Genomic DNA, 25,464 nt, shown 5'->3' on the forward strand with positions numbered 1-25,464 from the left:
GGCAGGTTTGCCCAGTAGATGACTCTGTATCCCTGCAGGTTTCCGTTCAGAGCCTCTCTGGGGAGGGGCATCCAGGAGAGAGAGATGACCTCCGGGGACTTCGCCACAGCCAGGACATTCTCGGGAGGCCGGGACGGGACTGCAGGAGACACGAGGGGGAAAGGTCTCAGACTGGAGGGTTATTTAGGGAGGATATGTGATCATAAATAAGATTAGATTCATCCATTTTCTTCTCACATGAGAAATCAATCTGATAAGACAATCACCAAAAAGTGGCCTAATGTTTTACCAGGATTAAGAAATTGCAGAAATGTTCTAATATAGTAGTATTGTTTAGGGGAGGGATTTCTTTCTTGATGTAATTCAGCTAATGTCCAGTAGAGGGGGTGTCTCTCTAGCTTTGATGCCTAGGCTTAAACACTGCAGGAGAGATTTGGGATCAAATCCAAAAACGTCAGTTTATAAACCGTCACTTGTGAAAATAAATGCTTTAAGTGTACGCCACACATTGTGTGTGCCCCCCTTACCATCCTCCAGGGTTTTGGTGACCACCTGCTGTGAGGATGGACCGGTCCCTGCCCTGTTAGCAGCCTGCACCACCACGCTGTACTGAGTGAACTTCTTCAGGTTGTCCAGGGTAATGCTCTCCGTGGTGTCTCCTGTGGTGTCCAGGCTGATGATGATGAACTGGTGGCTCCCCCCGGGGCTGTACTCCCTGTAGCCCACCTGGTAGCCACGGATGACGCCGTTCTGCAGGTGCTTTTGGGGAGGCTGCGACAAAACAGGAAGATTGGGTATGTCATCACGACCTCATCTCCAGACCTACATCCGAGCAACGTGGATTCAAATCCCACACGACCGTATGTAACCTCTGCAGAGACATTAACGTCTGATTCATAGTGACTGGAAACAGAGGGCATGCTGGTCTATTTTCCTCAGCTGCAGCTCGGAGTAACACGTCAAAGCTTTGGACTTTACCCTCCAGGAGACCTTGATGCTCTGTGGGGACGTGGGCTCCAGGGTGACATCTTGTGGCGGGCCGTCGGGAGCTGCAAACCAAGCCCATCATTCAACATTACTGCATGCTGGTGTTGAAATGAAAACGCTGATCCATCACTGAGAGCAGTTCACTTCTCATCAAATTGAATTCCACTAGATGGGGCTGTTGAGTCAAAGATAACTCCGGCGACCCGCCCCCTCCCTCAGCGACAGTTTCCAACGGGGGCATTATGGGCGATAGGAAGTAGAAGCAACAGTTAGATATCTGTTTCTCCAGATATATATATATATATATATATATATATATATATATATATATATTTGTTTTACATGATGGCCTCCATTTAAAACAGCCATAAAATAATGATGTGAAAAATGACTCCCTCCCTGTTCCAGCAACAGCTGGACAGATAGATCAGAGTATTGATCCTTTATAGAGCAGAATGAAGATTTCAGTTAATACACATTGCATGCAGCAGAAGCTATAGCATCAATAACCTGCTTCATCCGTGGTGATGGTGAGCTCGTTGCTGGGGTTGCTGTTCCCGATGACGTTCTTGGCCACCATGCGGATGCTGTAGGTGGAGGAAGGGTGGAGGTCGATGATGGTGGCCTGGTTGAGCTGCGGTGACACGTCTTTGGTTCCCTGGGCTGACAGCCACGACGCTGGAAGAAACAGAGGCAGATGAAACGCTCACAAATCGCCTGCGCCTTCCGACGTCGACCTTTCCACGACGCCGATTCGCTTCTACCTGATTTGTTCTTGCATTCAATATCGTATCCCGTGATTGGACTGTTGCCGTCGAAGCCCATGGTCCAGCGGAGAGCTATGGTTCGATCTTTGACCTCACGGATCTCGACCTCCGGCGGATCGGGCGGTTCTGGTGAAACACGGCGGCACGCGACTTGCTGAGGTCCGGTAACGTATCGTTATCAGTTATCGTGACAGGAAGCAGAGAGGCGTCGTCGACCCCGACCGGGACAAGCTCACCTTGCACCGTCAGCTGGATGATGCCTCGGTCCTCACCGAAGGAGTTGATGGCGTGGCAGGAGAAGAACCCCGAGTCCTCGCGAACCGTCGGCATGATCTAGACGAGAGGAAAAGGGCGTTCGGGTAAATTTAGGTCACATTAGACGCGTTTGAGACACGTTGGCGTTGCAGCGGAACCAAAATCCTCACCACCAGCGTGGAGACGACCTCGTCGGCCACCTCCTTCACGGTGACCACGTATCGGCTGGTCTCCGGGTTGATGATGCGCTCTTCCTTGTCCCAGCGCACCATGATTGGCTTCTCGCCGTGTGCGATGCAGCTCATCCGCTTCTCCTCGCCCTGCGTGGCCAGCGTGGTGTTGGGGTAGGAGGTGATCATGGCCGGGACTGCACGGAGGGGGGAGGAGAGGAAAGCATTGATGGGTTAGATTGAGATCAAGTCTCCGCTGGTGAATATTTAACATCATCCTTTCTTTCTTATTCTCCAGCGTTTCCCGTGCATCGCCATGGGAACACTCGCTTTCACTGACACCTTTTCTAAACACTCCGGGGACCGCGGTGAACTCTTCGTGCGAGTCTACCTGTCTCCGGCACGACTCCGAGATTTGAAGCGGAGCCCCTTCAGGTGAGCTTTGATAATGACAGCGAACGGTAACACGCTGCTTTGTGAGAGCGAGGTGGAGGAGCGGAGTAGAAAGACGCGACTCCCGAGTGAACTCCCAGCGGTCTGAGCGGCGGCGCCTCAGCCGCACGTCCGGCCCGGTGCGTCTGTTGTAAACGCCTTCCATCCAGACTCATCTTTCTTTCATCCCGTCTTTTACTCTCAACGTGCATGCAGTCTGATTATCAGTCACAGAGTGTTTCATGTGCCGTTCACAGTTCATTGATCTCTATAACGTGCGAAGCTTCCCAATTGGAATGCTTATGCCGGTCTCTATCGGTGGGGGGCGTCACGGACATTATCCCAACGATGGTATAACGAGGTAAAATAAATCGGGTGACCTGATTGCTGGCAGTTGAGGGGTGGAGTTTTTACTTTTGAGGGAATTTCGAGGAGGTTAAACACAAAACTATTCAACTCAAAGCTCCAGTCAGTAAAAGAAACATATTACAAGGACAATAAATCCAATGACGTGAAGTTGCCATGGCGACTGTATTAATCTGATTATATAATCTCCTTTATCATTTAAATTATTTTAAATGGCAGCAACAGTTTTCTATAGATATTACATTCCTTCTTTTATGCAACAAACATTCCAAACTCGAGGGCTTTCCCATTTACAAAGACACGTTGGCCACTTGGAGGCCGTGGAACCGAGTTGCAGCTCCGATCAAATCCTGTTGAGTTTCCAGCAGCTCCATTTTGTCACTAACTTTGTTGACGGGCAGGAGAAAAGATAAACCCAGCGATGGAAACCAAAACAACGTGCTGAAAGACACTTCAAACAAAACTCAACCGAGATATTGAGGAACAGATTTTGTGGACAGCAATGTTAACAAATATTTCAAAGTGTTCCAGAATCCAGGATCTCTTCTGTATGATCTCAAAAATGTAATCATCTGTTCCTGGTAACATTCCCAACATTTCCTGGAAATTCCATCAGGATCCATCTGTAACTTGTTGAGTTATGTTGCTAACAGTCAAACGGACGCCTGTGAGTGCATCAGCCCCCGCCTCGGCAAGTACCGCATATCTAATACACATTTATATATCTGTATTAGAGTATACTGGAGTATACTATACCTGTGGCAGACACTTAGCAAAGGTCGGAGGCCTTCCGCTCCGAGACGACATGGAAAACGTGGGTTTGAATCCGTGTGCGAATGTCCGTGCACTGCTGAAGAAAGCGTGTGTGCACGTGTATGAGTGTTGTACCGCGCGTGCATATGTATGAGCGTGTGTGCATGAGAGCCGCTGTGTCTGGGGGAGCTAAGTGGAGCGAAGACTTGCTGCTCATGACACATCTCAGCCACGCTACACGATGGCGGAGAGGGAGAGCATGTTCCCCTGCAGCGCTAACTATGATCCCTCTGCCTGCCCCCCCCACCCCCCCACCCCCCCGGGCTCCCACCAGGACAGCCATGATTTAATGATGAGAGAGGCCGCTTTGATTATTCATGCGCGGCAGACAGGCCGGCCTGGTCGTGCCGTTGTCTCGCAGAGACACAGGCGGGTTTGAACGCATACAGATCCACGGGAATGAGACAGGTGCGTACTCGCACACGCACGCACACACGCACGCACACACGCACGCACACACACATTCATAAGTACACAAAAGCTAACACAGAGATTCTGCTTGGCATCATTGTGCAGGATGCGAGTGGCGACACGCTGACAGACGCACAAACACAAAAAACAAAACCAGAAATACTGTGCGTGCGTGCACACACACACACACACACATTACACCAGGTCAGAGATCAACCATAGATAACTGCTCTGGCTTCACTTTGAGCAGTTGTGCTCATTACAAATTAAATCTAAAACAAAATAATTCAGTAACAGATTTCAATTTTTTTTAAATTCTGATGCTGTCATTGATGTCCGAGAATTTAAACAAGACTTCAAAAAGGCTTTTCGGTCACGCTGCAGCGGTTCAAACGCCCGCATGCTAACAATGATGCTAACTTGGAGATTTCTAGTGTACTGTTTTATAAGCCATTTATTCCACACACAAAGAATGAGATAAATATAAATGGTAAACGCCTGGAACAAGTTTCAGGGCGTAAAACCAAAAATGTAAACCTGGGGGGGAGGGGCGAAAGGAAAAGTCGGCTTGACTCGGCTCACATTACCAAGCTGAGGCAACTTTTCTTGCCGTAATGCGTGAGAAATATTTCTTTGTGTGTTCACGTACTCATGTGAACACAAAAGATGCATTCATGCCTGGCCGTCCATCTCGGATGTTTGTTGTTGTTGTTGCTGTTGTTGATGCAGAATAAAGCGAGCACAGCCTTGGATTCTTTGTGGTTGAATATTTCCCAAAGCACTAAAAATAACCTTTCATATCTCTTCTTTCTCGCTGTAGTCTTTAAGATGCATTGTACGTAAATCCGAAGTGCGTGTGTGGATTGTCAGGTTTGTGCGCACGCCAAGCCTCCCGCCCACCCGCGACATGATGGAATGTGTCAGGGTTGGGACCGCCAACGTTTAGACCTCATCTCTTATTCACTAGCCGCCCCTCCCTCCCCGTCCCATCCCTCCCCACACCATCACCCTCCCTCCCTCCCTCGCTGCCCCCCACGCAGGAAACTGCTGATTTATTTTGCATGGCAACTATATGAATTTTAAGTGAGTCCTATTAAAACGGCCCTCTCCTCCCCTGCTCTAAATGCAATTGCTCCTTAACAGGGGGCGATTTTCTCCGCCGCTGACGCCCCGCCGCTGACGCCCCGCCGCTGACGCCCCGCCGCTGACGGAGCTTTAATTTACTGATCGAGAGATTGCATTAAAAATTTTCCCATAACGTTTGCATGCATTAGCATGTGCTTGTCTGCCTACGGTACGCTCATGCGTAAGAACACGCGGTTAAGAACACATCTGTGTTCGTCTGGAGATGTTTCTGTTGATGTCTGACCTTGTGTGGGAATGAAACATATTCAAGATGGCTACCTCAGTCGGTATCTAAAGCGCTCTGCAATCTCCGCCGATCTCGGCTGTGCTTCAGCGACCCGAGCCGAGGTGAGCCGACTCGCTCGCCTCCTCCTCGTCTCGTCTCCGTGCATCTACCGTGCCGCGCTCGCAGGGCCCCGGGCTAGACCTATTCTTCTTGATAGGCCATAATTGCTCAGTTGATGTATATTTTTTAATATCCAGCGATATTACAGGGGCCGTGTAATAAAACACAGGCGGGTAGAGGAGAAAGTGTGAGTGGGAAGAAGAGAGACAAGGGAGAACGCTGAAGGGGTAGAGAGGGAGGGAGGCGAGAGAGGGACAAAGACAAAAGGTGTCGACGGGAGGTGAGGGAGGTTTAATACAGGGAAGAAAGGTGGAGGAGCTGTGATGATGAAGGAAAACCTTCATCATCTCTGACCTCCTGCCTCTGAAAACACGCAGATACCAACAAAGCATGAACTGAATCCACATTCAATCCGTGAAGGCTAATCAATTACACCTCAGACTTCATACCTGAACACTTTCAATTAGGTTTAGACCACCTTATCATGTGCATTAAATTAAAGGTGTTTAAGTTTTAAGGCTACATTAATATACAAGCACTGCATGGAGAAGCAGTGAAGACTGATTTATGATCATTAAATGATGCATTATTATTATCATATCTATCTGGGTTTAAGCTTTTTTTTTTTTAGTAGCGTGATTAAATTGAGCCAAAATTAATGTCCAAATGGTATATTAAAATATTTGTTTTTGGCGACGGCAGACAAAGCTTATTGCTTTAAATGTGAGCGATAAAGTTGGACACAGGGTGAAAATAAAGCCGAGAAACACGGGGGCTGCTCTTTCCTGAAGCGCCTTCGCTAGCTTCTAATTGAAGTATTGACAGATTTAAATGAGGCTGAAAAGCACTCAGTCTTGCAGCACCTCGTAACATTTGAAAACGCGCCGAGACACCACTGCAAACAGGAAAAAAAACACACAATGCGTGCTCGCAGAATAAGCCCAAAGGATGTAAACGGAAAAAACAAGCGTGCAAGAATACACAGAATGCAGAATGTAAGATAGGTAACATGATAAAGTTAAATATGTGTGGGTTAGTTCGGTTTATCAGAAGAAATGTGGCCTGCTAATAGGCGGCAAGCATGCTAATGACGGAGCAGCCAATGGTAGCAGAGGAAGGACAAAACCAAAGCGTTGCTATTGGTCCAGAGAAATTAGAGCCGCTTCCTGCGTGAATGATATCGGCGTCAATGCTAATTGAGTCACGAATGGTTTTAAATGACAATGATAGAGTGATGTGTTTAAAAGTGTAAAAAGATAAGATGTGTTTAATCCATATTTGTTGCACTGATGATGAAATACTCTGGTGATGTCATGGAGGTGTTGTTAGCATGACGCTAGCTGCTCAACTCATTCAGATATGGCCATTTTTGGATAATTCTCTCATTTGTTTTTGAATGGGTTCTTTAAATATACAGGCCTCAGTAAAAAAACCAAAACAATCTTTACTGGAAAATGTGTGATTGTTAAGGAAAAAGTAATAGATTCCTTTACAATAGAGCCACTTTAAAATGCTGTCTGGTACTGTGCAAGGCTGACGGAACTCTAAAGCTCAGCAAAAACAGACAATTTAGCACTAATTTTAATCAGAGGAAAGTGATTCTGAAGAACTATCGGAAAGTTTCGGCAATGCGGCGAGGATTGATTGGATTAGGAAATAATTGCAAATTCAGAATTCTAATCGTAATTACATAAATTAACATTATAAACGATGAATAAATTGACAACCACTTTTCTTACTCTTTAGTGCTGGAGCCGAGAACACCTCCGAACCTCCAGCGGACCGTGTTCGGTGGGTCAACCCTCACACACTCCCTCCTCTACTACCGCAGATGATAAAAGTACAAAAACAGGACCTATACATGAAGCGCTGCGCTCTCTGGTATGTCCTATATTCGTACTCGCTGTTCCTCTCCTCGAAACACGTCCTCCGCTAGGCGGGTTTCAGCACGGTGGAGCGGCGTGACTCATTTTAAGACAACAGACAAGAGTTGGGAAAATACACTTGAAAATGAATCATATTTTGTTTTGTGTGTGTGTCTGTGTGTTGTGTGTGTGTGTGTGTGTGTGTGCAAACCCCAGCAGAAAGTAGGCCACGATACCGGTAAACTAATGCATGTACTGTACTGCGCTCTGCCACCTCCGTTAAGCTGTCTCCGTGTTTCTCGAGGATGGGGACGGCTGGCGTGGAGCAAAAAGACTCCTTGTATTTTCTCATTAAAAAAGAAAAAATTCCTTATATATTTAAAAAAAAGAGTTTCTATCAAAAAAACAAAAAAGGGGCCAGGTAGGAGAGAAAATCTGAAAATATGCTCCAACAAGCAGCGATGGTTCTGATTAGATCACCGACGTTCATCATCTCGCTGTAACCTGCTTACGGCTTGACTCTGAAGGACTTGCAGATCACCGCCTGGCGTTTGTGCTCGGATGCGAGCGAGAGGAGGCTCTGCTGCAGCTGCCATAGGTCAACGTGCTGCATAGCAACCGGGCGCTACAGTCAGCAAACTGGCCTATGGAAGCACGGAGCATGCCGACAGCTTCGCACGGTGTCTCCTCCCAACCTCTCGGAGGCTTAATTACAGCGACACGCCAATATCCACAACACGCCGGCAGATATTAATCATTAGGAGCACCGATTTAACCGCAAGAGTGGTTCTACGGGGGATTATCGTCTGCAGCTAAAAGGGTTTCCCCTTCTTGGAGTCGGATGCAGCTTCTATCCTCCAAAGTCTGATGCGTGTTTGTCTTTGCTGCTGTCGTTTGTTTCGCCCTATGTCAGATGTTGGGCTGAAAGGCGGGATCTGGAAAAGCAGACGATGAAGGAGGGATCAGCTGGAGGCCTCGTGCTCCAGCCTCCTGCCATGTGCTAACACTGTTGGACCGTGAGCATCCCACCATCTTCCGGGGGGTGCTTTGATGCAAGGCTGTTAATTTTTGCCAAGCATATAAAGTGTTTATTACTTAGCACAGCTTGTCAATCAAATATCCTCTAAAGCATCTCCCTTCTGGCTCTGGCCAATCAGTTTTAAGAGGAGCAACCTATAAAATCCTGCAGCTGGGATTTCCTTCTGTAATGGCCGCTCAACGCCGCACCCACCCACACGTTAAAATCCACAGCGATGGCCACGCATCAGGTTTGATTGACAGTAGCGGCTTTGGGCACGAGAGAAGTGGGCAGCCGCCCGGGGCGGCGTTTCGTAGGGGGCGGCTCCAGCAGAGAGGAGCTTTTCAAAACTAAAGTTGATAAAGACGTACCTTAGGTCAATCATGTCTCAGGAGCGGCTCACTGGCCTTGGTATAAATCATCAGTATAAATCACCCAATAGGGGAACAGATTTTGTATGATGACATTATTGATGATTTTGCATCAAGGGAAGCCAGAAAGGTTCGGTTTTAGTTTTAGCTTCTGTTCTTAGTGCAATAGTGTAGATTGTCTAGTGTGTGATATTCAGAATATTTATTCTATATTGTATTTGTGTATTATTCTTAATATTTTATATTATAGTATCTCTGCTCATGTTATTTTTTTTATATGATTGTATATATATATTTTTGCCACTTTTAAGTACGGTACGGTATACAGATTCTCGCGTGTTATTCAAATGTCGTAATGAAGGATTTGCGCTGTTGGTGCTCAGAGGGGATCGCGCCCTGGTTATTGATCACGCATCAGACGCATGGAGCTTACTTTTAACGGTGAGGTACATGGACTTGCTGACATCGGCTCCCACGTCGTTGCTGACTTTACACAGGTAGAAGCCGCTGTCGTCCTCCAGCACGTGCTTGATGAGCAGCGAACCGTTGCTCAGCAGCTGGACGCGGGAGCCGCTGTTCAGAGGGATGGGCTGAAACTGCGGAACGCCGGCACCTGGAAGAGGAAGGGGGGGGGGGGGGGGGGTAGACGGAGTTACAGACATCTGGCACAATCTGAGAATGCAGCCACACAATGATGAATGAACAAAAAGATGTAATGGTAGGTTGACCTCCAGTGTGTGTGTGCGTGTGTGTGTGCGCATTCCATTCGACCACGCCTCTGTGTTTACAGATTTGATGACAAAGCCCGTCAAATTCGGGAGCGGATTGCGAACATGTTTCTTAACACCGGGCCTAAATCCTTAAACCGGCAGACAGCTGCTGAGCGCAGAGAAGCGGGCCGAGCTGCTGGCGCGATGCAATCGCTGCAGACATAATGCTCATGTTCAACAAGACAGCAGATCGGCCGAGAGTAACAACAGGAAGAGCAGAGAGGAAGGCGGGAAGGCGTCGCTCCGCCGCCGGCCTTCAGACACGACGCCAGGCGTGGTTTCTGTCTTGTTGTTCCTTGCTTGCTTTATTCTTATTGGGTGACCTAAAATATGTAGAAAGATTATTATGTACGGCCTTAATATTAACATCCTGATCTGATGGAATGTAAGACAAGGACGGGCCAGAAGCGGTGGCGTTAGATGTAGAATAAATCTTTGCTCACGTCTTTATTCCAATACGACTGACATTTGATGTCCATTACTGGAACATCTTTTAAATAATTGCTCTTGGCATCTTGGACACTCTCTGGCTTGCTGCCTGCCTTGGAATTAATAGCTATCTTTTTAAAAAAATAGAAAACAATCTCATTCCATAGGGGCAACGGCATATTATAACGCTCCTAGTGGCGAAAGAACCTCCTTCCACCTCGTCTAGCGCCACATGCTAACCACCAGCTCGGGCTAGCACCCTGGCGTACTCCTACTGTGGAGCTGTCCGTGGTGCTGAAACGCACCACTTTTGTTTTGTCGTGTTGGGGGGGAAGCGTCGTTTCAGGGGGGCCCCCCCAAAACAAAGCGGCGCGTTTCAGCACCACGGACAGCTCCACAGTAGGAGTACGCCAGGGCATAGGGCCTAGCCCTAGCATGTGGCGCTCAGGTTATTTATTGAGCTGTGGGTTTTTGCTTTTTAATTAAAATGCAGTCAAGTGGCCGTGGCCAACCAAAGGTCAAGTGGTGACTTTGTCTTTGCTCCCTTGGCTCGGAGAGAGGAAAAGGGGGATGTGCTCTCCCTTGAATTATGGATTTTGCATATCCAAATGGCGCTAGTCGTTATGCTAATAGCGGTTGACCTTTACTTACTGTTCCAGATCTCCCGGCGGCACTCATCTGGCTCTTAAAGCGCGCCAGACAGCCATTCCCTGGACAAACTGTCCTCTGGCTAACAACAGATTGAGACGATAGCTTTCCGAGCTACCTACCCCGCCCGGACACACCTTTCTATGAGGGAGAACAAAAAACACCTGGACAATGTCCTTCTAGGCAGGTAGACCTTGCCCGACACGCACAATCCAATAACAGATTGTTATTCTTTTGATCGTGGAGATCGGTTTGCGCACACACACACACACACTGAGGCGCCATTCCTCTTTGAGTATTGCCCCTCATGCCGGGTTTTATAGATGATGGAACAAACACCTGGGTCCCCTCTTCATCTGCCCGACTCAAGAGGCTCAACTCAACAGTTGCCTGTGTCTGCATCACAAGCACACACACACACACACACACACACACACACACTCCTTTTATTAGCTGTCAGGCAACCTCGCAGCGCGCTGTGTTCAATGTACCTTTGGAGTGTTCCCATACGATGGTGGGCGGAGGGTAGCCTTCAGCCGAGCAGTTCAGAGTCACAGTTTTCCCATAGATCCCATCTTGATCCTCAGGCTGGACCACAAACTGCGGAGGAACTGCAGACGCACACAGACAGGAGCAACAGCTGACATCGATGCGTGACTTCTTTGGGGGGGGGGTGTTTACTAAACTAAAGTTTGATGCTACAGGGATGACTTCAAATGAAACCCGGTGCACATGCTGGAGATGAACTACGCCACCGGGTGCCATGAGATCCATAGTCGCTTCCTCACCCCTCACAATGAGCTGACTCTGGTGCTCCACGGCGGCTGCCTCGTTGCGGGCGATGCAGGTGTAGTTGCCGTTGTGGTCGGGCGTCAGGTTGGATATGCGCAGCGAGCTGGTGAAGTCGATGTTGTCCACCGTCACGCCCAGGCTGTTGGGGATCGGCCGGCCGTCTTTCTGCCAGGTGATGTCCAGCGGTCGGTCACCCGACATGACCACGCAAGGGATGAAGACGCGCTGGCCGATGGTGAAGCGCTGGAACTCAAAGGGCTGAATGTAGGGCGGCACTGCGGACACATGATGTCAGTCATAAGTGTGAATCTTCACGGTCGGCCATTTTCAGCTCAGCTGTATGCTGAGTGCCCCAGGATTCACACATTTCCCCCAATTTTCCAAGCCCCACAGAATAGTCTTTACTGTGACTATGCACCGACACTACCAAATGAAAGATTAAAGCCTCTTCTTTCCTCCTACCATTTTCCGTTCTGAGTTATTGGCCGTTGAAGAGAAGCAGATTTCAATGTCAGGGTTGCCAGTGAACGCTTGGGTTTCAAAAAACGTCTTTGGACGTCAATGGCACTCAAAAAGTTAAGATGCGATGCAACACGTGGACTATCTCGCTTAAAGAGGTCGCTAAAGATAGAACTATAAAAGACCCGAATAGGAATGCTATTACTCTCAGTCTAGAACATTTTGTCCTTTCATGAAGAAGCTACGAGAGCACAGAGAAGCTGAACAAAACACAGAAATAACTTATTCCGGTTGTTGGAAAAAGAGACGCCGGCAAACCAGAACTGTTCCTTTTCAGTCTGTCAACAATCGAGACTTGAACTCATGACCTCTGCTTTTAAAAAAAACCTCAAAAAAACATTCAAAGTCAGTCTGGCTGCTCAGCCTGACGACACCGTTATAATAAGATCTCTTCTGTTTCTGTTCTCTGGGAAATCTCCAGCGAACGCAAGTCATCTGTGTTTGAGTGTCCAAGTGAGTTCAAATAGCAGCGAAATAAGCAGCACTTTAGCATCTTATTTAATTCACAACAAAGTGGAGATAATGGACTCCACCGATCCCCAAAGACACTTTCGCATTTTAAGCGTGAGCAGAGTAAATTAACAAATGCACTCGCTCGCGATGGCACCGCTGGGAAGCGTTGGTTTATATGATCAGTCTCTCTTCAGTTCCCACCCTCTCTCTCTCTCTCTCTCTCTCTCACTCCATTTTCCTTTGCTTGTAAAGTAGCGGCGGCGGCGGCGGCGGCGGCGGCGGCGGCGGCCTAGCTGTACGGAAGGAAGGAAGTCAGGCTTAATGGGGAAAGCCCTTTTTTGTATTACCTTTTACAGCTGTAAGATCTCAGCGGAGATCAGTCACGCAGCTGATAGCTGATAGATAATGAGTTTTCATGAGACACCGACGTACTGAGGAGTATCAGGTAGATTAATTTAGAAGCCTGCTGAGATTGCTGCTATATGATATTACTGTCTGCCTTTCTGTGTGAACGGGGCTTTTTTTTTTTTCCAGTGAGGTAATTTTAAAATGCACAATTTGAACGGAGGAAAAAAAGGGAAACGCAAATGTGAACGTGAATGATCCCGAGTTAAGTCGATTAAATTGAGATTTATTTGAGCGCAAAATCCCGGACTTTGGTGGGAAAATGCTAAGATGCTAAGCTAACATGACAGATGGACAGAGGTAGCCTTGAGATGCATGCCTGTGGATGTAGCATTCTTCGCTACAGTAGTGGCTGAAAGCCATCTTGGTCCCTTTGCACATGATGATGGCGACGCTTAGCTGTTCAGTATTGCTCTCATCTGTCTCACCTCTCACTCGGAGGTGGACGCTCTGGGAGTCCATCTTGTTGGGCTGGACCATCACCTTGCAGTTATACTCGCCGGCGTCCACCTGCTGAACGTTGGTCAGCTTCAGCGTGCCGTTGTTCTCGAACGCTCGCTGTCGGTGGTTGAACGGCAGGAGCGCCGAGTTTTTGTACCACTTTATGGAGTAGTAGGGGTAGCCAATCACGCGGCAGTGAATAAAAGCATCCCGCCCGGCGATCGCCGTGATGTTCTTCATCGGGCGGATGCTGGCGCGTCCTGAAGCGGGACAGAGAAACAAAGCTTCTATAAAGACATTCGACGGATAGCACTGACATCAAATCACATATGTTGTGAAGTTTGCTTTGTTTTTGATTAAATAATCTCTTTTATTTCCAGATATTTTTACTATTTAACGAAAAGAAAAGAAAAGTGGCTTCTACCACTAAAAAAATAAAATAAAATATGCAAATAAACTGTTGCTAAAGATTGTTTTACTTTACTTACTTTACTTAATTTTGGCTTAACTCGAAGTGGGAAGCAGAGATTTAAGTTGGCTAACCATCTCAATTATGGATTATTTAAATAGAAGCTGATAGAACTCTGCCATTGCTGCCCACTCACCTAACAGCAAAGCTTTCTACATCTCTCAAAAATAAACACACACACACACATGAACACTCACACAAACACATAGACAGAAAACCACAAATAAATCTGCTCATGCAATCAGAATAATCGTTTATCTATTTACAAACCAGCCCATTTTTTGGAACCCAGAATCCAGATTTTTGCACCGCAAACCAGGATAATTCATTAGACCTAAAAAAAATACATGCATGCGGGAAAAATACAGGAATCATTTGGAGATGAGAAAAGACGAGGCTACACAATAAAATAAAAATAAATTATACAAGGACTAGCTAAAAAAACAAAATGTAATCAGTGGAGAGCAATTTAAGAAAAATGCACATCTTGTATGATTAAAGGTTTATTACTAGAACTAAAGAAATACTGAGCAAATGAAGAAAAAAGGAAATCAAAATAACATCCGGCGCTCGTGTGTTGCACAGCCACACAGAGAGACAGACACGCAGAGAGACAGACAGGTATGTGTATTGTTGTTCTTGGAGGAGCTGATTTGACAAGCACCTCTTACGTTTATTCGAGCCTGGTGGTACACGACCCCGGCCGAGTTGCTGCACGTGCACCGGTAGACCCCGCCGTCCTGCACCTGGGTGTGGGTGACGTTGAGCTGGCTGACCACGCGGCCGTCGTGGGTCTCGTAGTGCCCCAGGTGGTGGTGGCTGTCTTTGATGACGGGGTCGTCGTCCAGCGACCAGGTGCACCTGGGAGGGGGGGTGCCCTTGACGTTGCATACGAGGAAGACGGGCTCGCTGGGATTCACCACCTTCTCGCTGAAGGAGGACACGATCTTTGGAGTCCCGTCTGCAGGAGGAGGAGGGGAGAAATGCACCTCTATTATTGATTATTTAACAAAGCTTATTTATGTACGGTAATATTAATGGGATGATTAGTTCATCTAGAACTGTGCAAATTAATGCAGGTTGATTCAGGATAATTCGTCGCTGCAGGTGAGAATACAGAGAAAAGCTGCGCAACCTGAAGATGACAGAGAATGGTGTGACAGAAAGCGAGAACCTAAAAACCACGTATTCCAACCAGAAGAACTTCTCTTTGTCCCGGTTTTCAATTGGTTCAAGGAGTTTCTTTTACAGCTTCCAAGTCTTATTGTCTGTCAAATCTTTAACATGCAAAAACGTTTTCTGTGATGATAAAAAGAAAAAGGGTTTTGACAAGTCTTTTATTACGAGCGCTGATCCAGGAGCTTTCCTCCCCGACTGGATGGCTTTTGAAAGAAATGGCTGCCACCTGCTTTCTGACTATCTAGATCTGCTCCACGTGATTATAGACGATCAATATCTTCTTTTTTTTACCGCTCCCTGGCCACTGGAGGCGGCTTGGCCGGCATGCGGCTGTCAAGGTAAGCTATCGGATTCATGTGTATGTGTTTGTGAAGTCCGGGGTGATCATACTGATGGCGGCGCAGAGCCGAGAGCCTCATGACATTAACGCAGTATTGATCGCCGAGGCCTGGTATTGATCTGTTTCTGCTAACTCGCTGATTATGCGCGAGGGCGGCTGCAGAAATAGCGCATCGTGGAATTTGCGTGTGTTTGTGCACCTTCCAGGAGGACTTGTACAAAGTCCTGCGCAGACATCTTCCCCTTCCTGGCGAAGCACTGGTAGGCCCCGCCATCGCTCTTGGACATTCCCTCCATGATGAGGCTCTCCCGGTTGAGTCCGGCGAGTCGCACGTTGTTGCCGGGGTAGATGGTCTCTCCGTTGCGGTACCACGACAGCTCGTAGTCGTCCGAGCCGCTCACGCTGCAGGACAGGGACACCTTGCTGCCCACGCTGCCTTTCACCTTCCGGGGGCTGACCTTCGCCTTCAAGGGCTCTGAACACAAACCAAGACTTTCAAAAGGAGTATTCGTAGGTTGTTGTTTTTTATTCATGAATAATAAATGCTTTTCTAGTTTTAGGGTTGTTTTTTGTTTTTGCAAATCAAAGTTATTGATCATTTTGTCTGAGAAATTATACCCAAAAATATCAAGGCAGATCCCAACATTAGGGAAGCAGCAAATCAGAAAAATGATTAGCTGATAATCACATCTCTTCTCACGTATTTATTTATTTTTTATCAGTGATCTAATCAATAAAGTGAATAATTGTCTTCGGGCTAGTTTACCTAGCGACGACTGACGACAGAGAAGCTGAACCACTTACGTTTGACATACAGGCGACCCATGACCTCGGCGTTGCCGTAACTGTTCCACACTTCACAAACGTACGTCCCGGAGTCGCTGGGCTGTGCCCCCTCGATCAGCAGCCCCGTGGTCGTCTGGCGGAAGCGACTGTCCGGCTCCAGGGGGCTGTTGTCCTTCAGCCAGCGGTATTTGGGCATCGGGTAGCCCGAGGCCTTACAGGGCAGCTCCACCCGATGATTAATCATCACCTCCCGGTGATCAAAGCCGTCCAAGATGCCTGGCTCAGCATTGGTGGGGTCTGGACAGAGGAGAGAAGTTAGCGTTAATTAGCGGTGAGCGATGCCAGCAGCCTGAAGGAATAATCTAATATTGATTCTTGGGGGGGGGTAAGAAAAGAAAAAACAGTTCCTAAATATTCTACGGTCCCCCCACAATCCGTTTTATCTCCATGACACACGTTACCATGACGACAGTCACTGCATCACTGCATCGTGTTTTTTGTTCACTTGTTCCTGAAGGGCTGCATAAGTCATAGCTGGATTGAAAGTGAAAGGGCGGACTCAGGCTAAAGCGAGCTCTACGCAGATCCGGTGGGAACGCGGCGCCGACCTGACACGATGAGGCGTGCGCTGTTGCTCTGACGGGTTTCGCCGGTGTATCGGTGGCGTGTGGTGCAGCGGTAGTTGTTCAGCCCATCCTCAGGCAGGACGTCCAGAATGTACAAGGCTCCCGTGGATGTGATGAAATATCTTTGTCCTGAAAAAGATGAAAAGATGAAAACACAGTTCTGGATGTGAGGGAGCTGAACTCACAAGTTGTTTTCATGACATCAGATCTGCCCCGTCGCGTCTTTGACCTCCAACTCTGACTCTTTGGCTCCTGGCTGCCGTGGTAACCTCGGCGGTTCCATTGTCTGGTATGGATAGCCAATCCCTCTTAGGCTGTCACCGCCGGTCGAGTGTGCGCGGTAATGTTATGCTAATTCGGCAGATCAAGCCGCGCTGAGTGAGACTGTCAACATCCATAAGGAGAGAGAGACCTTCCTCGCCGCCATCACATGAACGCTCCGGATCTCATGGGAGCGGATTGATGTCAAAACTGATCGAAAAAGCAATTTAGCAGGAGATTGTCTTCGCTGCGGTGGTGTGCATGCTCAGGCAGAGGCATCTATGGAAGCCTTTGAGGCCCAAACAGAGGCAGCCCTACAGGTAAGGTCCAGAGGAACGATATTGATCGGAGATATTAAAGCGTTGAGGAAAATCCTGCAATCCTGCTTGAAGCATTGAATCCGTAGCAGCGTTTACTTTCTCATTTTGTATTGCATGTTGCGTCCAAGGCCACGAATACGGAACAAATACTTTTTGAATCTCACTACAAATAATTTGGCAGCTTTAAATTTCCCCCCTGCCGAGGTAATAAAAGATATAAAAGCCGAGGCGGCTTCAGCGTGACGAGATAGTTCCTAAATCGGCAGGTTTCAGGAGGGATTATTTCCTGCAGCCCTCTATTTCTTCCCGTGTGTCATTTGTTTGACAGTAAGCAGGGCGTAACATAATGTTCGCGCTAATACCAAATAACGATTAGCGGGGAAACTTAGCGGAAAAATAAATGAAGCCTTTTTCCCTTTCCTGTGAGGGATTTTTCATGCTCGGGTAGAGAAAGTTGTTTTTCATAAAAGGACAAAACCGGGCGACAGCGAAAGCCTCGTTGTGTAACCAAAATAGCTGCGCAAATAAATACCTTCTTGGGCTGAGAGAATATTAATTTGCAGAAACTCTCTCTGAGTTTGGTTTTGATGAATCCCGTATCTCATCAGCGATTCGTTCAAAAGTGTGGATAATAAATTTTTAGGAGGAACAAGCTTTGAACCAATAATTGACATGTATGATGAATTATTTTTGTAGATTTGGTATAAAAAGGCAAAGGTCCAAATATGAGCAAAGGCTCTAAAGCAATGAAATTCAGATTATTTATGCTTTCTGGTGCCGTTTTAATATTCATTGCGCTCGCGGTCAAAGCGGGCCTTTCAGAAAGACGCCTCAAGATGCTATGAACGATGCATGGATGAGCAGGTGCGGACGTTTCTCTTTTCTGTGTGGGTTAACAAATTAGATGCCACCTCCCTGCGGTCGGGCAACAGCGACCCCCCCACATCCCAATAGATCAGAGGGAAACGGGCCGGCGCCGTTGCTTCTGCTGCGATTCATAGACAGAGCCGTCTGAGAAATGGCTGTCCAAACCAATTATTAAATCTGAGTTTCCTCTAGCGTTATCATCTATGCTAAAGTTAGCATCAAAGCTGCTACACGTTTTAGGATATTCCACATGAGACAAATATGTGTGGGAAAGTAAAGTGTGCTTAATATGCTTCTATTTTAGATGCATTTTTGATGTTTATACAGGCAAAGCAAAATCAGCCTTGTGGGGTTAAGGCAACAGAGGAGGGTGTGTGTGTGTGTGTGTGTGTGTGTGTGTGTGTGTGTGTAATAGAGGGAGGCGGGAGAAGAAAAATATTGCACAGCTATTGTAAGCATTGACCTAGATAGAACCAACAACAGCTTCCACGGATCTGATGTCCTGAAGGGGTTTTACTGGTTTGTTAGATGGGCAACTAGCAAGTGGAATCTGTAGAGAGGAGTGTGTGTGTGTGTGTGTGTGTGTGATGATCGGTGGGAGGAAGGAGGCCAGATGCAGGGAGAAAAAAAAATGCATGACCGTTCCTGATCATGGATTTTTAACTGCATTTTCTCAGTTTCTTCACCATGCTAAAACGGATCCTTTTAATATTATTTATATTATATCTACTTTATTCCCCATATAGGGAGAAAAAGCCCCACAAAATAAATGTGAATTCTACCTATATCTGCACAAAGGTGAGAACATTTCATATGGACAACATTTAGACGAAGCCGTCCACTCAACACACACACACACACTGCCTCTTCCTTTTTTTTTGTCTCCACCCTTCAGGCTTCTCCATTTTGATTCTGTGGCTCGTCCTCTGAAATCTCACTGTGGAATCCATCTTGAGCGAGACAAAATGGTATTTCACTCCAGCTGCTGTGAGCTGCTGCAATTTTCTTCAAGCACCTCTCTGCTCCTGCAATGCCTTTTAAGACGTCAGAGCCCGGTTATTGTGTTATGACAGAATGAAGGGCAGGCGGGGGGGGGGGGGGGGCGTTCAGCCGGGAGGGGGCTGCTGTGTTGGATGGCGTTTTTCCTTTTGGCCCGCTTTGTGGCTTTGTCCACAATGCTGGTAGGAAAAACAATGCAAAACCTCCTTTGAACTGTAAACCAGCACAGACCACAAACCGCTACGGATTAATTAAGGCAGTAATTGGAGTCTCGGGTTCCAGATGCATTCTAAATCCCCTGGACAGAGATCTTACTCTTATTGTCGGAGAGTTGAAGCCATCCCGGCGTTCATTCTCGCTACTGTAAAGTGAAAAAGTGCTTCACTCCACCAGATGCACTTTATCTAATCATCCCCACTTTGCCAGAGACAGAATCTAATACGAGTGGCGGGCTCTCGCTCTCAGCGGGCTAAATAAGCCTCGACGCACCGATGAGCTAGTGTCGCGGCACACTCAGACGTCAAACCAGGCCGACGATCGGCGGCTAAGAAGCTAAAATGAATTAGTGTGTTTGTTCCATTCGCCCCGGCTAAATCAACATCTGGGCCTGGCCCCCCGCCGAGTCAGAAGGTGAAGAGGGACCCGGTTCCAGTCGGATGGCACGGATGATAAATGGGTCTGTACGGTGACTCATCGAGCCCACTTCAGCTCCTCAGTTACGTTAGACATTACTTTTTTTTCACCTTTTTTTAACCAGGTAAGTTAACTGAGAATTAATTCTCTTTTTGTGCCCTCACAAAACATTTCCATCGTTTATGTTGGGCGATGCTGCAAAAACCTCACAGAGGAAACACTGCTTTGTCTCCACGGCGGAACTATTAGGTAATTTCTGTCTTTCCAGAGTCAGAGGTGGAGATGTCCGGTCGCGGCTTTAATCTGATCTGATTGAGGTCAGATCGTAGGAATGAACTCTCCACCGCAGAGCTCCTCTGGGCTACAAGGCTGCATGCAGAGAAAAGGAAAATGAGCAATACAATATTCCCGCAGACTAAACCAAGAAATCCTATTGTCAAACTATCAATGGCCACATATGATCAAAAACTGTACATCAAACGTCTTCAGGGCTGCTGAAGACGTTTGATGCAGAACAAAATGGGTTGGTGTGAGTCTCGCACTGAGCAGCTGCAGGCAGCAGACGGCACGGATCCATGTGATTAGCGTGATGATCAATAGAGGACATGCTAAAGGTAAAAATACAGCAACAAGCAGGAGTCATAAGGACATGCTTATTTCCCATCCATCATTCAGTCTGCATCCAGTTAATTAGATGAATGATATTTAAGTCTTGTCAGCACAAGCTATGTTTTAGCTTCTTCTTTAGCAGTGATCCAAGATGAGAGAAGCACGGCGTCTAAAAATTCAAGGTTATTCTCGTCATTGAAATAGATTTTGCCAAAAAAATTGCAAGTTCATTATAAACAGAGCAGGCAGTGGAATTGTCTCTCATGCCAGATTATGAGACAGGCGTTTTATAATCATTATAGAGGCAATCAGCGTTTTCAAGGGGGCAACAGGGTGCAGACTATACGTTTACAATAAAATGCAAATCCTTAAACCAATAAAACCAGGTCAATTGACGAATCCGTCTGCACCTGTAAAAGTCACCTATAAAAATCCCTTTCTCCCGCGGCACCTGCTGCGTGAATGGATTTTAAGAATAAAAGTAAACGACAGAGCTGCCATTGAAGGCGCGGTGAAGAAGGCATCCTTGGTTCAGTCACATTTTTGGCATCAGAGCTGGAATGCTAAAAGATTCTCTGTCTTTTATTCAGCATCAAAAAAACCTCTGTGTTCCTGTTTGGCTCATTCAACTTCCTCCCCTGCTTCTCCTCTCTCCACTGCTCCTTCTCTCTCCTCCCCCTCCTCCTCCTCCTCCTCTCTGCTGCTCCCTCTGTGGCCTGAATGCTAAAGCAGCGGTTGGCTGTGTCAGAACACCGCAATGAAATCCTGCGGAACCAAACGCCCACGCCGAGCGAACACCTACCTTTACTCAAAACGCTGACCCCGAACTATACATGTTTAGTTGGGAATTTAAAAACCATAATAAATCGCTGATCGCCCCATAATGCATTCATTTTCGAAGGAGGCAGGAGAAAACAACAAATTAATCTTGCAGTGTCAAGGAAAGTGCTTACCACAATAAAATGAATCATCATAAGTGATAATAAAAGGGCACCGACTTTATATTAGGTTATGCTGTGACTTGTATTTTAATTCCAGATATTTCGGGCTATTTATATCAATAATTTAAAATAAGACTTTTTCTGTTTATTTATTACCTAGTTTTATTTTGAGCTCTTAATTAAAATGTGAGTCACACTTACCCGTTTAATTATCTAAAAAGACACAGGCGCATCACAACTATGACATCATTTAAGGCCAAGATTCTGGATTCATCACTCTGACTGGATCTGATCAATAAGTTTGGTATTTAATGACTTTTTCTCTCACAAATGTTGACTCTTTGTGTTTTAGCTCCACTGTTTTAAATTAAAAATGAGTTTACATTTGCCATAAATAATTTGTGCATTGCAATCCATGCACAAAAAAACGTCCAACTGTCATCAGATGACGCTGATTCATATTTAATAAGCAACCAAACATGTGAAAGACGTTGGTTTAATAAATCATAGGACACCCCATAATAATCTCATAGTATTTGCTCATACCTGATCAGATCACTATTCTCTTATGAAATATCCAAGCAAATCGCAATGATGACATAAAAATAAAGATCTGTGCCATTTGGTCCTTTTTTATTGTTACATTTAAAACCCCAAAAACGTAAAATTTATTGATGTTAATATTTGTATTTTTAAATAGGAAATATTTTGAAAGCCAAAAATATAATAATTAAATAAAGCTGGGTCCGAAGCGGCCTCAAACTGAATCGATCCTGTCTCTGCTGCTGAGATCAACTTCTCATCAGCCTTTTTGATTCATCTGGTCAACAACACACAAAAACAAACACGGAGTAAGTAGGCAAAAAATAGGAAACAGAAAAGTAAACTCAAAACTATAAATGGCCGAGCAAACGGAAGCGATGGAGTCAAGTGAAGAGGAGGTTTACGCTGTAACGGAGAACACTCTCGTACGAGGAGAGGGGATTAATTTTAGATTAATGTATACTCGCTCGCTGAGCTCGGCTGCAGACACACACACACACACACATCACAAAAAAAGTGCTGAAAAGGAACGTCAGGTCTCCAAGGTTAAAGAGTCTGGGGGTGGTTGATGTCTTTGATGAGGTTAGCAATCCTGGAGTCATTAAACAGCATGCCGCTAAGCAAATGTGTGCACTGGAGAATGTCACGACAGCAGCAGCGAACAGCAACAACAACAACACAAACAAGTTCACAGCGAACGATCGAGTCAGACGGGAGAGACTCGACGCGAGACGACAACCTTTGCTCCAATCTAATTTATTTGTGTTCTAGTTTCCCATAAAATAACCAGCATGCTAATCATTGTGCAAGTCAAAACACTTCTTATGTTGCACGCTACTCCCTCTGTGACACACCTTTCCTGCTCTAAAACAACTCTGTAATGGAGCTCACTGCAACAGGAGAACACACAGGAGGTCTTTACTCATGTCCCTGATGAACGCCTTGGGCAGGCAGCGGATTTTTAACATATCACAACCAAAATCAAATACCGCTCAAAAATAGGTGCATCTATTCACACCTTTTCCAGCGAAGGTAATGAGATTAAGACTCGACGGCCTTCTAGAAGCTACAAACTCGTACCGCTTATAGTTGTGTGCTTAAATACAATAAACTAGCATATTTTCTCTCCTGTTGCATTTTGTCCGTGTTTTACTTGCTAAGATGGTATTTATAAGACCAGGATGGCAAATCAAAGTAGCATTTACCGTTAGCTTTGATATTCAGGCGGTCCTCGCTTAACGACGGCTCAGAGTTACGACAAGGGATCGCTGTTACGACTTGTACAGTATAAATGGCAGTATGCAAATATTAATATTTTTTCTATTGTATCTGCCCTGCGGGGTCACGGGTGCTGCTGGAGCCTAGCCTGGGCGCGAGGCGGGGTATAGGCTACCCCGGAAGCGTAAAAATGTTTACAAAATATTGGTCAAATTGTCGGTCAACAGGGGCTCCGTTTAACGACGAACTAATTTAGCGCCGGAGTCAGTCGTTTAGTGCGGACCCGCCGGTGTCGTCAAACAATGCTGCCAATGCAAACCTTGATCCCCGAGCCGGTACGCTTCCATCCTGCTTTGTCATCTTGCAACACTCAATGACCGGCGAAGTAATCGAATCGTTTGTCTAACCAAATTACAGTCGAGTACTGTAATTTAAAAAAAAACCCACACACACAACGTTCGCTAACCCACAACAGGAGAAAATGTTGCCAGCCGTTGATCCCTGCGTTTAACTCTACGTCAGAGGAAAATGAGTCATTAAGTCTGGGATTCTATTTCAACCACGGTGGAGCTTCGGCCCGCTCGCCTGCCTGTGCATGCGCGAGCAACACGTGTAACAGTCTGCCATCATAACCTAATTGTTGCAGCAGCTTAACAACAGCAATTAGCACATTTCCATCAGTCAACACTAATTTGTGAATTCCATTCCAGCAGCATTCAGGCCCAACACGCGGAGAGACGGCGGGTGAGAGAAGCCTAATTCACTGTTTGAGCTACTGGCAATGCTAAATCCATATCTATGGAGCTGTGGAAATTGCTTATGGTAATTATAGTTATCATAAAACTGGGCTAAAGCTTTAATGAAATTTCAAATTTTAATCACTTGTTTTTTTTGTGTAGTCTACATTTACGGACTTCTCTCCCGAGGGACTTCGTGTTTCCTCATCTGACTTCCCCAATAAATAAAAAAACCTCTCTCGGGCGGATAAATTAAATTGTTTCTTCAAACAATTATTTCCCCTTCAGTCCGGGGGCAATGAGAATCCCATGTATGCCCCTATGTGTGTATAGCTTTCTAGTAATAATGGTTGCAACCGTGAAAATCATTGACATACGATCCTTTTAAGTTGGTTTAATCAACTGATTTTCAGGTATTGTCTGTCACTTGTTGCTCTCCTTTTTCTTCCTCCTCTTTTTCTGAAAACACCATTGCGGCTTGACGGAAACAATGAAATGTGGGGTGCAAAGAAAAAACAATGCGCTGAAAGACACTAAAATGCTATTTAGCATGGAGGGCTTTCAGTGTGCTCATCTAAACTAGAAATGGCTTCCTGATGCTGCAGCATTCATTCATTCATTCATTCATTTTCTTAACTACTTAATCCGGGTCACGTGATCTACTGCAGCCTATCCCAGCAGTCTACGGGCACACCCTGGACAAGCCGCCAGTTCGTCACCTTCATTCACACATAAGACAGACAATCAGTCGCTTAAGTTGCATGTTTTTGATGAAAGACCCCAGTTTGAATTTGAACCTGTGACATCCTTGCTGTGAGGCAACCGCACTAACAGCTGCGCCACCGTGCCGCCCGCAGTAGCATTACTGGTCTGAAAATATGTTGTGGGTACTTAAAAGTGTGCCTCAGAATGACATTCTCTCTGCCTCCCTCCTCATCCCTCTTATTTTCCCATCTCCCTTTCTTCCTCTAACTTCTATCTCTTCTATCCCCCCCCCCCCCCCCCCCCCCCCCCCGCCTCCCTCACTTCCTACGCAGGGATGCATGTTGAGTGATGGGCCTGTGCATGAGTCTGGACAGTGCGTCTGAGGCCCTGGTTTTTAATAGGGTTCTGTTCCCAGTAATTATGCTGACACAATTTGATCAGCGCGGGGCTAAGTATCTTCATCTGAGGGAGATCGGGGGGGAATTAACGCTGATGTAATAAGTACAATTTGTCACTATTAAGACGGAGGTGTTGACAGGCGCTGGTGTTGTCAGGGCAACTGATGGCCCTCCCCTGCTACAGTATGTATTCTGCTGCTTTCGGAGCGCGGAGCCGTCAGGCCCCCTCAATAATCGATTCCTCGGGTTGCTCTGCGCTCGCTAAAGCGCACGACGCACACAAATACAGCGCAATAAAGACTGCAGTGACATGCACAAATGCCCAAAACACACAGAATGCAAACAAACGCGAACCGCAAGGAAAAACGCCTTGCGTCCGGCAGCTGCTGTGTATTAATACACAGTATTAATATCCCGAGTACTCCTGCCAACTGCCTGCAGCTCAGACTC

The 25,464-nt window shown here is 46.5% G+C and overlaps 1 protein-coding gene across 1 annotated transcript; it reads right to left on the minus strand.

The window, feature by feature from the left end:
- Positions 1-7: 7 nt before the first annotated feature.
- Positions 8-16,912, minus strand: LOC137916772 (cell adhesion molecule DSCAM-like; the record flags this gene model as incomplete). Its single annotated transcript, XM_068759738.1, has 15 exons — positions 8-139; positions 528-771; positions 979-1,049; positions 1,498-1,665; positions 1,752-1,880; positions 1,991-2,087; positions 2,180-2,376; positions 9,360-9,539; positions 11,265-11,384; positions 11,562-11,840; positions 13,371-13,643; positions 14,517-14,813; positions 15,571-15,846; positions 16,176-16,454; positions 16,766-16,912. Coding segments are annotated over 15 exons (2,889 nt in total), but the record flags the coding sequence as incomplete, so codon positions are not given.
- Positions 16,913-25,464: the final 8,552 nt, after the last annotated feature.

The sequence above is a fragment of the Brachionichthys hirsutus genome, unplaced genomic scaffold (assembly GCF_040956055.1).
Source record: "Brachionichthys hirsutus isolate HB-005 unplaced genomic scaffold, CSIRO-AGI_Bhir_v1 contig_772, whole genome shotgun sequence".
Taxonomy (NCBI): Eukaryota; Metazoa; Chordata; class Actinopteri; order Lophiiformes; family Brachionichthyidae; genus Brachionichthys; species Brachionichthys hirsutus.